General features: G+C 38.2%; 2 protein-coding genes across 2 annotated transcripts; one reads left to right on the forward strand and one right to left on the reverse strand.

Moving 5' to 3' along the window:
• The first annotated feature begins 570 nt into the window (after positions 1-570).
• On the forward strand, positions 571-3,604 carry LOC136266297 (uncharacterized). Its single transcript, XM_066061308.1, has 2 exons — positions 571-1,576; positions 2,535-3,604. Exons 1-2 carry the CDS (start codon positions 605-607, stop codon positions 3,489-3,491), a joined length of 1,929 nt encoding a protein of 642 aa, XP_065917380.1. The 5' UTR covers positions 571-604; the 3' UTR covers positions 3,492-3,604.
• Positions 3,605-6,533: 2,929 nt separating this feature from the next.
• On the reverse strand, positions 6,534-9,357 carry LOC136266936 (uncharacterized). The gene is made up of 2 exons (XM_066061978.1): positions 8,150-9,357; positions 6,534-7,513 (listed from the first exon to the last, which is right to left on the reverse strand). Exons 1-2 carry the CDS (start codon positions 9,137-9,139, stop codon positions 6,593-6,595), a joined length of 1,911 nt encoding a protein of 636 aa, XP_065918050.1. The 5' UTR covers positions 9,140-9,357; the 3' UTR covers positions 6,534-6,592.
• Between the last annotated feature and the right edge of the window lie 6,298 nt (positions 9,358-15,655).

Raw genomic sequence — 15,655 nt, forward strand, 5'->3', positions numbered from 1 at the left:
TTAAAAAGCTTTATGGTATAAACACACCAAGGGGTCTGCAGGTAACAGATACCAACAGCCATTATCTACATTACACTACTTATTTACATGCATACGTACAGTTGCAACTACTTACTACTTAGATATGTACATTATATAAGTGTTTCAAGTTGAGGTGGATAGCTACCAGTGTTGCTGGGGTCATCACATAGGAAGACTGAGCTGTTGATTCTGCCAAATAGTATATTATGATGTAGTTAAATGTTGATTCCTTTCAGTTCCTACATGTCTTCCTTTAATATATACCGGTAAAAGGTAGTAGCTTGTTTTAGAAGTGCAGCTCCCCCGGTTAGTCTCGCCTGCCGCCAGCTTGTATATTATTTTCTTTTGTTGTTAATTTTGGTGCAGCAAGCAAAAAAGAGTACAGGCTGGCTGGCAACTCTAACGTCAGTAACATGCACTGCTGACAGATCTACATAATCACAGATTATATTCTATAACCTATGATCTAATCAAGAGTGGGTAGCAGCTATGTATCACCAAATATGGTTAAATCATGTTAACATTTTATTCTTGTGGTTTAGTCATCTTTAATTTAATTAGAGCCCTGTGTCTGGCAGACATAATGGCGTTACCTGAAGCAAACCGAAACATCACGATTCCTACTTCAGATGTGAAGCAAACAGACAAATTATTAGGTCGAGGCTCGTACGGAAAAGTGTTCGAAATTGAGTACGATGGAAAATTATGCGCCGCTAAAGAAGTTCACCCTTGGATGAGCGATTTTGCTAGCAAAGAAGAAAGGGCTAAATTAAAGGAAGAATTTTTAAGTGATTGTCTCGTCTGGAGTGCATTATGCCATCCAAACCTTGTCCAATTCCTGGGAATTTACTATCCTTTAAGTGACGAGTCCGGACTGCCTGTTATGGTGATGGAGAAGATGCAGGAGACTTTGACATTGCTCATAGTGAAACATAACAACATCCCATTGCTGGTGAAGCTGTCAATATTACACGATGTGTCTGAAGGGCTTAGCTACCTTCACAGTCGCAATCCTCCGATTGTTCACCGTGACCTGTCTTCCAATAAGATCATGTTGACCTCTAGTCTTGAAGCAAAGGTCACAGATTATGGCTTGGCAAAAGCGACAATGATAGACATCAGCAAAACAATGACAAAAAGTTTAAGAGCTACAGCATTTCTCCCTCCTGAGGCACTCCGTGACAACGCAATTAAACTCGGACCACCAGTAGACATATTTTGTTTTGCTGGAATAATCCTCCACATAACCAGCCGACAGTGGCCAACTCCAACAGCTGATACAATTGATCCTAATGAAGAAGGACTGTCTGAAGTGGGCCGACGTCAACAGTACCTAGACCTGATGACTGGAGATGAGGTGGATATAAAACCATTGGCCATTTCGTGTTTGTCAAATAATTCAGAAAAACGACTGTCAGCAACAGAAATATCTGAAGAGATCAAAAAGATGAAGGAAGCGTGCAGCAAAAAGATCACTCATGATGGTAAAGACCCCATCTCATGGTTGACAGAGATAAAGGAAGCTTCTAGAGAAGCAACAGACCTACAATTAAAAGTGAGTTAGTACTAGTATTACAATGTAGTCTTGCGAGAGTGTGAGCAATTCTAAAACTCGCTAGTTTAAGGGCGTGGCACCCGTTTTGCTTGTGACTATTCATCCAAAATGACTACTCACGAGTGAAACAGATGCCATACCATTTAATTAACAAGTTTATTAATTGCTTGTATTCTTGCAAGACGATGTTGCATTAGAGCGGTACTGTACATGATTCAGTTTTTTATTGCTAAGTGTGGTATACATTTGTGACTGGGTCTGGGAAAACTGATCTTATCGCCCATGACAGCAGATTGATTTTTCACCAAGGACACACAGCTACATGAATAAACTATCAAATCAAGACTTGAGTAGTCTACTTTTGGTAATTGCTTTTCCCAATATTCGTATGAGCAGTCTGGGGCCTAATGAAGCCTTAGGATGGTTATATATGGCTGTACAGCTCCATGGTTTTGAATAAAGACCTGTGTTATGAATGTCTTTCATTTTAGCCAGTTTTGAGACCTGAATGGCCCATAACTTGATCTAATCCATCCCTATGCCTTCCTCTTTAAACAATCTCTTTCCCTCCTTCCGGGCTCCAGCCTCCCATGACCTTTTGGAACTCGTCTGGTACAGTCAACATTGAGTAAAAAACTATCTAAAATAGTGGAAAACTTAAGTGTTGATTATTTGTACAGTGGATGCTCTTGAAGGTAAGAAATTGGTATAAAACATGTGTACACGTAGCTTCAACCCTTGGTGAGCTACAACACACTGCATACCATTTCTCAATAGACGATAGGACCAGTTTTCCAGATCAGGTCACATTTATTGATTGAATAGTCACACTGTAATATTTGTTTAATATTGAATTAGTGGGAAACATTCATGGTTGAAACCAAAACCACAATTATGTAAAACATTTTCACTGTGGAACTGTGCATAATATAAAAGTATTATTGTTTTTGTTTCTTAGAATCAACTGGTTCTGAAGGAACCAACCGTGCCTGACTTGTTAAGTGGTTCAGTAAACATCAAATGGAAAGAAGGAGCCCCTGCACCAGTGTTTTCAGTATTCCACACAACAGTCTGGTATAATGGTGCGGTTTACATTGGAGGTGGGACTGGAGGTACTGGTACAAGCCATCATCTTGACGGTGGTTGCAGAATTGACGTTTACCATCCAACTACTAACAAGTGGGATGAGCCTATTACTACTCCACAGGGATTTTTTGGATTGACTGTCCTAGCAAATAAGCTGCTGATTGTTGGTGGATTTTCTACAGCTACTGATAAGCCCACAAAGAAGGTTCTTGTCCTACAAGATGGAGAATGGAAAGAGTACACAGAGATGTCCACCAAGAGATACTGTGCTGTAGCTGTCACCCACCAAACAACAATGATTGTGATGGGTGGTAAAAACAAGCAAGAGAAACTATGCAGTATTGTTGAACTACTAGATGACTCTACTGGTCAATGGTTTCAGTGTAATGACCTGCCTTACCCTTGTGCACAGCTGCAGTCAGTCATCCTAGGGGATACTCTTTACATATTAGGTGGAGAAATTGAACCGCCACCAGATGCTGAAGAGGTGCAACATTCTACTGCTGTGCATGCTGCTTCTCTAACCACGCTATCTAACCGTCAGCTTAAATGGCAACACCTTTCAGATGTTCCACGTCGTTGTTCATCAGCTGTTGTGTTCAATAACAAGTACTTGCTGGCTGTGGGAGGGGAAGCATCTACTGACACAGTGGCTGTTCTGATGAGTGAGGAAGGTCCATCTGGACTATGGAAGTCTATTGGTTCTCTACCAACAGCACAGACTTTCCCAGCTGTTGTTGGTGTCAACAACCAGGTGATCACCATTGGAGGGATTGAAGAATCCAGTTCAATGCCATCCAGATATGTGCACATTGGGACATTTAACTAGTAACTACGTGTAAAATTTGGTATAGTGGTGTGATTTATTGTGTACTGTTGTGTAGTTGACAGGGCAACTTTGTTGTGTAGACCTTTTAAATTTATGTAGATTTCTGAAACTCATTTTACTGGTAAGATTTGTGCAAAACAAACTACCCGTCCATGCATTGTTATGTGCGAGCTCCTCTACTGTCTATAGCAACATAACATGAGAAGAAAATGGGAGAGAGTTGATGCAAATGATATTGAATGCGACTGATCATTATTTCATGGTCCTATAATATATTTACCCCATTGCTGCAGCCTCCTACACACATGTTGCTATATATGCGTGTGCTGCATGTACACTTGTCAAAACGCTTGCTCAAGTGTTAGTTATGTATACAGAGTGGAACTTTGGAAATCTAGCTGGTACAGATTAATTGGGTTACTAATATAGTGAATAAAGCTTCGTAAATGCACATCACACACTTTAGTATGGTGCAAGGATGTGATGACTAGATATAAGATTTCATGAGCTGTGCATAAATTACTTACATTTAATTAATTGTGCTGTACATGTCAGTCAATGTTTATGGCATCATAATACATGCTGAGATTAATTATTATAATATATTCTTCTGCACTCCAACTGTCAGAGTAGGGACCAGCCTATTATGCTCTAAATTCTAACTGACAAAACAAATATGGAATGAATATTCTAAATGTTTGCACTAGATCATGTACTTAAAATAATATGTCTCAATATGAAGAGAAACTACTATATTTGTGCTGATCTGTTAGTAGCTACATTAATATATTACATTTCGTGAAGTATTTGCTTTACTATAATACGTCAATGGAATATCAATTTTTTTTCCTTTAATTAGTATCAAATATTTGATTTAGAACAAATAACAACTATTTGACTCATAATTTGAGTATATATAGCAGTGGCTAAAAAACTTTTTTTTTACAACTAGCCGGGGGAGAGGTGGGTAGCTAGTAGTACATATAAACAAAATTTTCTTTTACATATTTTGTGTTCTATATTGTCACGATCGATTGTTGTGTAGCAAAATATCAGTGAAGGTAATGATTGAAGGGATTTCAGGGGAGTATACATGTGGGAGCATATTTACCTAGTTGAAACATAATTGTGGCAAGATAGAATCTGGTGAGATAAGTGACTGAGACCTGGAACTAGGAAACATCATAGAAACTTACAGTGACGTACAAGCCAATTCTTTAGATCAAACTATTGTTTGATAAGATTTTAAGGAAATTATTTTATATCAATAGTGAACTGTGAAAATGACCATAATTATAAGTTGCAATTAGTGGACCACAAGTGGAAAATTTTTGAAAATGGTAATCTCAAGATCTTGAGGTATATACTTTTATATAGTGAAGTCCTGTAAACATGCACAGCACAAGTATGTATTATTATTTTCTGTGGTGCAGCTTGCTATTTAGTCTGACTTGCAACTAGCCCAATCACCATTTGCAACTACCTATAGCCAAGTCATTTACAACTAGCTTTTTGGCCACAACTAGCCCCCCCTTTTTAGCCCCTGATATTAGTTTGCATAATTTCAGTTTCATAAAACTTGCGTAGTTGATCATGACGTGTGCATGTGATTTTGATTGCTCAATTTACTCTAATAGAACAATCAGGCATCCATCACAAATTTGTTAAGTGCTAATCCTATAATCTAGGGGCAATTTTATTTGCCCTGTAAAGTACTTTTACATTTAAAACATTGAAATAATATTATGACAATGTACTGCAGCGCTGCATAAAAGACATAGGCTAACTTTTAATCTAGCATACAGCTCATCTTTATTCACCTGTGCAAGTTATATGATAACCATGACCATGTTACAGCTATCCAAAACCAACTGCTAACTTGGTTGGTAATTTTATACCAGTATTAAACAATTGCTGATGGCCAGAAAAAAAAAATGGCACCATTCATGCTTTAATATTTTAACTTGTCAGTATTTATGCTCTGAAGAATTTGAAGATCGTATAGCTAGTCATGATGTTTAACTGAATTGTCTGATCCTATCACAACATGTACACATCTGTTGTGAATTTGTCTTGTATATGCTTAGCTACACACAAAGCTGAGGGCCAAGTATTCAAGTGTTATAATTCGTAACGAGCATCAATTCCAATAATTTTTTTCCAAGATAAATATGTGTTAATTTGTTTAGTTTATTGCATTCATTGGTTAGAGAACTTTTATAACAATTAACGATCGTGTTTTCATTTGTCTTGACCAAGAAAAACTGCACTAGCATGCATGCACTGATCATGACATTCCAATATGTTTCTCTAACTGTTTGGTGAAGCAGAACAATTTAGCGTCATCAATGGTGGGGTTATAAAACAAACCATCAATGATGGGACTATCATTCACTACTTCATAGATCCCTTCATACCAGTTTAGTTCATGGTGTATGCAATTAAATTTTGAGGGATTACTAATGTGTATTGTTCACACAATGCCAGCAGTCAGAGAAGCAACTATTCTTGCAATTGTTGTTTGGCAGAGATATTATCAGATTACCATTTTTTATGACCATACACATGATCACTGCATGGTATATAATACTGATTACATGATTCACAATGTAAACAATCAGGCTTCAGCAACTCATGCATGTCACGCCATTCTAAGGCCACTCCAAATAAATTCTCTGTTTCCCGTCCACCGCCCGCATCTGGTTACTGCCAGCTCTGAATATTCCATTATTCCGTATTCTTCCATTACTTTCTGGTTATTCTTGCATACTGATAGGCTCAGTAAAAGCTATCTTGAAACAGTGTCAGTTCACGTGTCAGCAGTCCTATCAAGTCAGCACAAACTTCACGTTTGTGTTATTTTTGCAACTTACAAAGGAAGGAACAAGCTTGCAAATATGCCTGAGTCCAGGACGGGAAACAGAGAATTTATTTGGAGTGGCCTAATCTACCTGGGTATAATACCTGAACACAAAACACAAGTTCCTGTGTAGCTTACTCCTCGGCTGCTTGTCCAGTACTGTGTTCACTATAAATCATTAGTTGGGAACTACAAAAGTATCAATAATAAATTAAACATACATAACAAGATCCATACACTACTATTGAAATGTTCCAGAATACACTATTGTACAGTCTGTCACATTCTTGTCATACCCTCCTATCACAATGATCTGGTCACCATAGCTGACAGCTGCTGGGAAGTACAGTGTAGTTGGTAAAGAGCCAATAGATTCCCATGATGTGGAGGACAACATGGATCCTTCACTCTTCAGGACACAAACTGTATCATTAGACCCAGCCCCACCCACTGCTAGCAAATATATGTCATTCACAGCAACAGCTGCTGGACAAGCCCATGGAACACTTGAAAGACGTTGCCACTTTAATTGATGGCTAGGCAAAGTATCTAAACAAGCAGCATACACGGATACGGAGAACCCCTTGTCAACTTTACCACCCAATATATACAAGATGTCTCCAAGGATGACAGATTTTAACTGGTGGCATAAGCGAGGAAGGTCATTACAACTAAACCATTGGCCGGTACTGTCATCTAGCAATTCAGTGGTACCATAAAGTTCTTTAGAGCCACTGCCCCCCATTACAATCATCACTGAGTGGTGAGCAATAGCACAAGCACTGTGCCTTTTGGTAAGCATTTCTGTGTACTGATTCCATTGCCTTCCTTCAAAGATTAGCACTTTATTAGTAACTTTTTTGGGATTTTTAGTAAGCCCACCCACAATGATTAATTTATTCATCAAGACAGTCATGGCATAGTAACAGTGTGGGGTACTCATTGGCTGGTCCCATACATCAGTATCTGGATGGTAAGTGTACATTTGGTAACAGTCATCACTACGTATGCTACTTCCACCTCCAACATAAATTGCATTATTATACAACACTGCTGTGTGCATTGCTGCAGCAATTGGCAAAGGTGCTTTCTCCTCCCACTTGATAGTCACTGATCCAGTTAGCAGGTTAACAGTAGCAGCCTGAGACTCCTTAGCTTTTTGCTACACAAAAGAGGAAAGTTGTAAATTTCTTTTAAGATAATCATTCTTATTTGGTACTGTTTGGAATGTTTTCTAATTGTGTACAGTATACAGTATGTAACACTAGTGGCTGGGAGGAAGGAGGCTCCACTGAAATTATCCTTTTGTTGGCAAGAGCTTTTTGACTTAAGCATTTACAAAAATGCTTCATCATTGAAGGAACTGAGTATATTATAACGAGGGTAAATAATAAAGAGCTATTATTTTTTCTTGAAACATTTTTATGTTACAAAACTACAAAAACTTCCATGCAACTGTTGGTATATGGTATTTGGATTGGTTAGTACATAATTACAGAAAACACCATACAGTATGGTAGTACTGAAAGTATCATGAAGTTTGGCAAATATTTTACTTAGCCCACACAAAAATTAAATTAACATGACTAAGGTAGAAAGGGAATTTGCACATCATCAACTTTCTTATGAAAGAACTCTTTATATATATAAAATTTCTACTAGCTTGTAAAATTGCTATTTTCTCTCCTATGCTGTTTTTACAATATGAAGAGGTAGGGAATCAAAAACACATAAATATTTCTGTTATCATATATTTCCACATTTATGCTGACTACACTCATCACTGGCTACATCAAACCTGAAGTTGTGATGGAGATGATTGGTCGCTCATTCCAGTCAAGCAAGAAGCAGGGTTGATTCTATCATGTGCAGCCATCTTGTTGCAATCTTCCTTCAATACCTTGATCATTTCAGAGATGACAGACATTTGAGGGCGCAACAGTGGATCGTCATCTAAACAGGACACAGTCATTGGCTTCAAATCTGCATCACTTTTATTCATCATGTCTATATATTGCTGACGTCTCTCCACCTCAGACAAGGTCACTCGTTTCCTTGTTTCGGGATCAATTTGCTTAGTAGCTTTTGGGGTAGGCCATTGTCGGCTAGTGATATGGACAATTACACAACCAAAAGAGAACACATCTAATGGTGGTCCATATACTGGCTGGTCATCTAATGCCTCTGGGGGCATAAACACAACATTACCTGGACTTTTAGTCATTGCCTTGGCTTTTCCAGTTGTAATTGCTTTGGCAACACCAAGATCTGTGATCTTTGCTTCTAGATGAGGGGTCACCAGAATGTTATTAGGGGACAAATCTCGGTGGACAATTGGAGGATTGCGTCCATGAAGATATCTCAGCCCGAGAGACACATCATGTAGTATTGACAGCTTCACCAGTAATGGGATGTTGTCACGTCTCTCTACCAGTGATGTCATTGTCTCCTGCATCTTCTCCATCACCATAATAGGCAGTCCGGATTCGTCAGCTGAGGGATAGTAAATCCCCAGAAACTGGACAATGTTTGGATGACGTAACGCACTCCAGAGACGGCATTCTTGCAAGAAATTTTGCTTCACTATCTCTTGCTCTTCTTTGCTGGTAAGTTCAAGCATCCAGGTGTGGACTTGTTTACCGGCACACACCTTTCCATCGAACTCGACTTTGATAACTTTCCCGTACGAGCCACACCCTAGCAACGTTGTAGTCGGTTTTACAGAAATTCTGAGATTTCGCAACACTTCACTTAACTCGGGAAGAGGATCTTCCATCAACGCAGTCATCGTTTTTTCTCTAGCTTTTTCGCGCAGCCAGGGGCCTATCACTTAGCGCTTGCGCGAAAACTACATTAGCGGTCTGACCACGTCTTTTATTCGTACCATAGCTTGCATAGATTGAATAGCTACATCTATGTTCGTACCTCAGAGATTCGGGATCTGATGGCACCCTCCCTTTAGGTGGGCGCGGCCGTCACACCTTATCTTCGCCGGTCATGCAGTACAACAAGCTACGTAGAACACGTGATATGGCTTACTCGCACTACCTTTTAAAGAAACTCAGAATCACAAGGTCGTGGAGGTGGCAGCCAGCTGCTATGTGATGGGAGCCATCAAAATACTGATCCCTCACTGGTCACAGCCAATAAAATAAAATATAGTTACTATAGCATTTTATTGAATGTACATGTAACTCTAATTGGCCAATAATCACAGCAGCACCATCAAATCAAAACCATGTACACAGTCTGGCTTCAACATCACTGTGTGGCCCCACCTAAGTTACAATAAAACCATGGCTGGGTGGGGTTATTACAGCAAGAGCCAGTAATGTAGCCTGACCCGTCCCACAGTGGGTCATTAAAGTAGTAATCAGCATCATTGTATGTATCGGATGTTCCTGATTCACAGTAATAATTCCCTCCCACATAGTCTGGAGGACTGCAGCCACCTCCAGCAGCATATGGACAGTTATTAGGAGCAGTAACATTATCAAGTGTTCCTGATGTGTAGGTCCACAAGTGTTATCGTGGGTTACCATATGTGATAAGTAGACCATCGGCATAAGCCCCATTGATTGTTTGACCTTGACAATTGGAGGGATAAAACCTAACACAACTCCCTTTTGATATCCTCTAGCTCTACCGCACACTTTCTGATAACTTATTCCACTAGTGGAAGAGTACAGGTACAAGATTGAACACTGTCACTATTCAGCCAACAGAAACTAATACCCAAGTACTGAACCCTCCCCTCCATCCACTGGGACAATCATCACCTACACTGATATCAAGGTTTACAATTCTCCTCCATCCTCCTCAGAAACCAGCACATGTGGAAATAAGATTAGCAGAAATTGTTGGTCATATTTCAGTAGATACATTGGTTGCTATTGATTGATGTAAATGTCGTCACTAGATGATCCAGTATAGTTCATTCACAATAAACCTTGCTGGACCATCAGTGATCCAATAATATCCTGGTATATCCCTAGTCTCAGGATTCCTACCATAGATTTGCTCACAAGACTGACCAGCATAGACTCTGAAGGTGACTAGAACTGGATGGTTCACACTCCTGCTGACGACCAACTAGATCATGTTGAACACAGAAAACTGTAACAATAATACAGTAAACTACAGACATCTTGCAGCCCAATTAATTATACAATATTTATTTCAGTAAAATGATGTATTTTATACAGTAACACAAATTCCTACTAATGCAACCGTCACATTTACATCTTTCCTCATTGACTATAGACCGACCGTGGCATCCTATACATTATAAACATCCTTCACTTTTCCTCATTGCTAGCTATAGTCTGCACTGTATTGCCTATAGCAACAGCACAAAGTTTGCACAAAGAATAACTAAATAATATAATTCTACACCAAACTATGTTTGCAGCTATGTATCATGAACCATGGTGGTGAGATCGCCTATGTTTTGAACACTTGATCACCTAAACACCACCGTAGAAAGCTACCCAACCACAAGGAAGCCTTAGAAGTAAATTTAGAAGAACTGTAGGTCCACTAGTAATAATGGAGTCAAACTTAGGAAGAGATAAAAGTGAGTTTGAACTGACATATGCCATTTTACTTACTTTTAAAAACTGCATAACCTTCCTTCCTATGCCATTCTTCATGCCCTGCATGGCCTACTTATATACACAAATTGCAATGATAAAACATCCAGTTTGAAGCTGTTTGGTTCTTGCAGGTTCACTTTGCTACTGATCTGAAGTGTGAAGCTTTATATATGCTGCAATGAAACCCCAATGTAGTAATATGTGTTAATAAGCTATCAAGTTAACATGGTCATTTGGAAATCCTATACCATTACCTTAACTTGTTTTGATTCTTGTAGATTCACTTTCCTATATTAATTTGAAGAGAGTGACACCTTATTCACTGCAAGGAAACCCGATGTGCTAATATGTGTTAATAAGTATCCAATGTATTCAAGTAAACATGTCACTCATTTGGGAACCATGTATCATTACCTATACCACTCACCGTTGAAACCGGGTCACTACTGCTGACCCGGATGACCCACTGACCCGGATGTGACCCGGATTAATTAAAGCCGAGATGTGTTTCGGCTAGTCTCGGGTGAGCGAACGAGTCTACATTTTGAGCGTTCGATTCGTGTTGAGTAAATATTGCAACTTCAGCCTAGCTGTAGGTTGAAGACCAAAAAAAAAAAAAAAAAGGTCCTCACCTACTGGCAATAGCTACCCCTCACCATAGATACCCTCAGTTTCGTGCTACATACTGCACTTACTAACAAATAGGCGTGGCTGAGCATATGTTGGTAATGCGATAAGTGGGCGTGGCTCACGAAAGAGCTACGCGATAGCGTTTATAAGTTCCACGTCACCAAACGAACAATTTCGTTTCTCACGTGATCCAATCCGGGTCAGACCCGGATAAATTGTAAACCGGGTCAGACCCGGATGACCCGGAGAAAATGTGACCCGGATGACCCGACCCGGTTTCAACGCTGATACCACTGCCTACTTGACTTATTGTGATCACAGAGCTACCAGAAGCCATACACAGTACAGATTGCTGACCACAGAATACTATATGCTGCCTACTGTTGGATAGATCAAAGCTATACAGTGCAAAGTACACTCCGCCCCTGACTCCGGCAACTGCTGACTGGCTCAAGCTATAGCAATGTGAAATATCAAGCACTACTACCAGTATATACCCTTTGTTTTTATCATGCATGTATATCCATATAAAACTAGAATTGTAAACAAATAAAACTGATATGGGTAATAGAGATTGCTGGAACAAAGCTGAACAAGAGTTAAACAAGCCAGCTAGCATGTTAAACTACTCTATAGGACTATATATACAATGGAAGATGTAAAATTCTAAATTCTTTAAGCCCGACACTTGAAATTGTCACATGCTCTAGACCTCTATTCAGACTCAATGGATATAGCTAATATGGTAGAGAATAAGGGAAACATAGTTTTCATAAATCTAACTATAGCTACTGAGAATGTTTCTTTATAGCTATACCATGAAATGCATACCATTCTAAGAAGGCCGCATGCAGTCAAGGTAGCTAGCTACACGTATTATTCTTAGCAAAAACATTGTTTCAACATACCCTTCAAGGTTTTTCTATATTCTGTGAATGCTATCCTACTAGGGACCTTTAAAGCCTGTGAATGCAGGGAGTCAGAAACATGTATGTAGTAAATGAGAAGAATGCAGTTATCTAAAAATCTACCACTATATATGCATGGTATGTATCATATCCATTGATTCAAATAGACATCAATTTCAAATGTTAGACTTTAAGCATTTGACATGCTCCATTGTAGTCGTAGAGGCTAGAGCAGTTTAACATTGTGACTTAATTGTTTGACTCTTGTTACTTTTGTTCTTTTTCTCAGTGATCTCTATTTTTTTGTTTTTATAGTTACTTTTTGTTTTTCACTGATCTGTACAGGAAAATCTGATCACTTTTGGGGGATAAAAGTCTGCATAGCCTTCCTTCCTACGTGCACATTACCTATTTTTAAATGCATATATATATATATATATTGCAATGATAAACATCCATTCTCAAGCAAATTTTCTTCTTGTAGGTTCACTTTGCCATTGAGTGGAACCTATTTGCTGCACAAGGAAACCCCTGCGTTAAAATGTATTTAATTAATAAGTATTCAATCTGTCCATTTGGAAACCCTACATAATCATTACCTATATTTTAACCACTGTGTATACCTGGTACCACTGTGTATACGCGGTACCACTGCGTGTTTGACTTGTGATCATGTAGTATATTACTGGGAGCCATAAACACATACACATTGCTGACCATAGCATGCATGTAAAGTACAATGAACTGTAAGAAAACAACAATTTTGAGGACTGTGTAGTTTTTATAATTTTTTTTATGGATACTGTGATAATGACACTGGTACTGCTTGATATTTCACAGTACTATGCAAACATTAAGCCAACCATTAAGTAGCATGTACACTACAGTATTAATACAAACCAGAGTTAACAAGCAGATTGCTGAAAAACGCAACAAAAGAAACAAATTTCAAACAAGTCAATATGTCAAACTGCTCTAGGGGTATGTCAAACATTTTAAAGCTTAACACTTGAAAATTTGAAATCATCACACACACACATACATATCTCCATTCAAATTCAATGGATATGGTATAGACCCCTAAATCAATATAGCTACTGCAGCTGCCATGAAATTTTATGCATGCCACTTTCAATTTTTAGACATTGTAAAGGCAACTATGTGTATGTATTATTCTTAGCAAGAACATGTGTGGGGTTGTGTAATTTCAGCATACTCTTAATTATCTGTACCACTCAAAGTGTTTGACATGCTCCATTTGACATGCTGACTTGTTTGACTATTAAGCTTGTTTCTTTTGTTCTTTTTTTAGTTTTAACAATCTGTAGCTATTTCCCATATTTTAATTTTTTTTTTAAATTATACACTACTATGATACTATGTGGTCTGAATTTTACTGAGGTGTATATAGAGAGAAAATGAATAATCACCTGCAGTATAACTTGCTAAGTAAGTTGAATTTTGCATCAACATGGCAATGAACTGCAACCTTTAAGTTTAGAAAAAATAACATGTTTATATATATATATATATATATATATATATATATATATATATATTATAGCAAGAATTCATAATATATAGATGAACTCTTGATTATAGTGATTAAGTTCTATCACCGGCACATGCAGTCTTATTACACAATGAGTCTTGCTTAGAGTTCACCTCTGACTACTCAGTTCCTAGCTTACACTGATATCATGTCTTTATTTATATACAAAAAGAGATATTTAAAAAGTAAAAGGTTACCAAATTTTTGAGACCACATTTTTCCATCCTACATTGGTAACCTCTATTCATGTATACATTGCTCAGTGAGTGTCTGCCATGTCATCACCATCATATTAATGCCATTGTTACACTATTACAGGCCAGCATCATAGAAAGTACAAAATGTATCTGGAACTCATTGAAGTGTTATACTGGTTGTCAGCAAAATGATTTTACGCATTAATTCGTGCTTCAATTACTGGCCAGAGCTAGTCCAGAACATCTACAGATGCTTACTGTGGTAAGGCTGTGCTACAATAATGTAAGAAGGAGGGTTGATAACAGATTTGAAAATCAGAATAACATATATATTTAGTTCAATAATGAAGAATGCCTGTTTTACAAGCACATGCACAGTTGTATGTATGTAACAAAAATCATTTAACAGCAGATGAAACATCCAAATAATCTGTCTCCTTTCAGTTTTGTCACACAACTGATTGGAGACTTTCTCACAAGTGTAACTATACCACCTGATATCAGCATTGAGTTACTATTTACCATTATCAGTTGTTAAGACAGTCTTTATCACAACAAGTATTGGTATTGCAGTATTGCTGTTAGCCTACAATAGAATAGAAATCCCTTTAAAATACACTTGAAAGTTGTAACTATATAATACCATTCAGGGGCGGATCTAGGATTTATAAAAGGGGGGGGGGGGGGGGGGGGCTAACTCAGGTACTAATCTCTTGGGTAGAGGTGTGCGAAGCACACTTCCCAGAATGCAAAGCATTCTGGAACTAGGGGGGGGGTCTGGGGGCATGCCCCCCCAGGAAAATTTTGAAAAATAGATGCTAAAATACTGCAATTTGGACATTTCCGCATAAAATTCATACCTGTAGATATTTTATATACTGCCTTTAGATTATAGGTATGGCTCTCTGAAGCATTTTGCTAATGGAAAAGTTTGGGTAGGTACAGACAACCAAGTACATGATGCACCCCTCTCACAATTGCACAACACTGAATAGGTGCATGTTAGAGTAAGAATGTTGAAAGTGGAAAATTTTGAAATTTGAACAATACAAGATTGAATCTGAGAGCATTTTCAATGGAAATTGTGTACCTGAATTAAATATTGCCATAGCTACATATTAACTACACAAGTAGATGAATGAAGTCCTTTAAACAGACCAATACACTTCATTGTATGTATAGGTGCAGGCAGATTTGGAAAAATTCCATAACAGAACCAACCACATGTTTCCAGTGAATGTTCTATTAGAGTAGTTAGCTGACTGCTCTATTAGAGTATCTCGATCTTGTACACCTCCAATGCTGATCCAGGTCCTTGTTGAATAAACTTTAGCATACATCCACTGATAATACCTTGGAAAGATGTTTATAAGGTGGTTTTATGAGTATTTGTATTATTAGTGATCATATAATTATGCTAAG

This window comes from Dysidea avara, chromosome 9 (assembly GCF_963678975.1).
Source record: "Dysidea avara chromosome 9, odDysAvar1.4, whole genome shotgun sequence".
NCBI lineage: Eukaryota > Metazoa > Porifera > Demospongiae > Dictyoceratida > Dysideidae > Dysidea > Dysidea avara.

Coding starts and splice junctions, on each gene's coding strand:
- LOC136266297 (XM_066061308.1), top strand. CDS start 605: ATGGCGTTACCTGAAGCAAACCGAAACATCACGATTCCTACTTCAGAT. Junction 1,577..2,534: donor CAACAGACCTACAATTAAAA/GTGAGTTAGTAC, acceptor TTTGTTTCTTAG/AATCAACTGGTTCTGAAGGA.
- LOC136266936 (XM_066061978.1), bottom strand. CDS start 9,139: ATGACTGCGTTGATGGAAGATCCTCTTCCCGAGTTAAGTGAAGTGTTG. Junction 7,514..8,149: donor CATCTCCATCACAACTTCAG/GTTTGATGTAGC, acceptor TCTTTTGTGTAG/CAAAAAGCTAAGGAGTCTCA.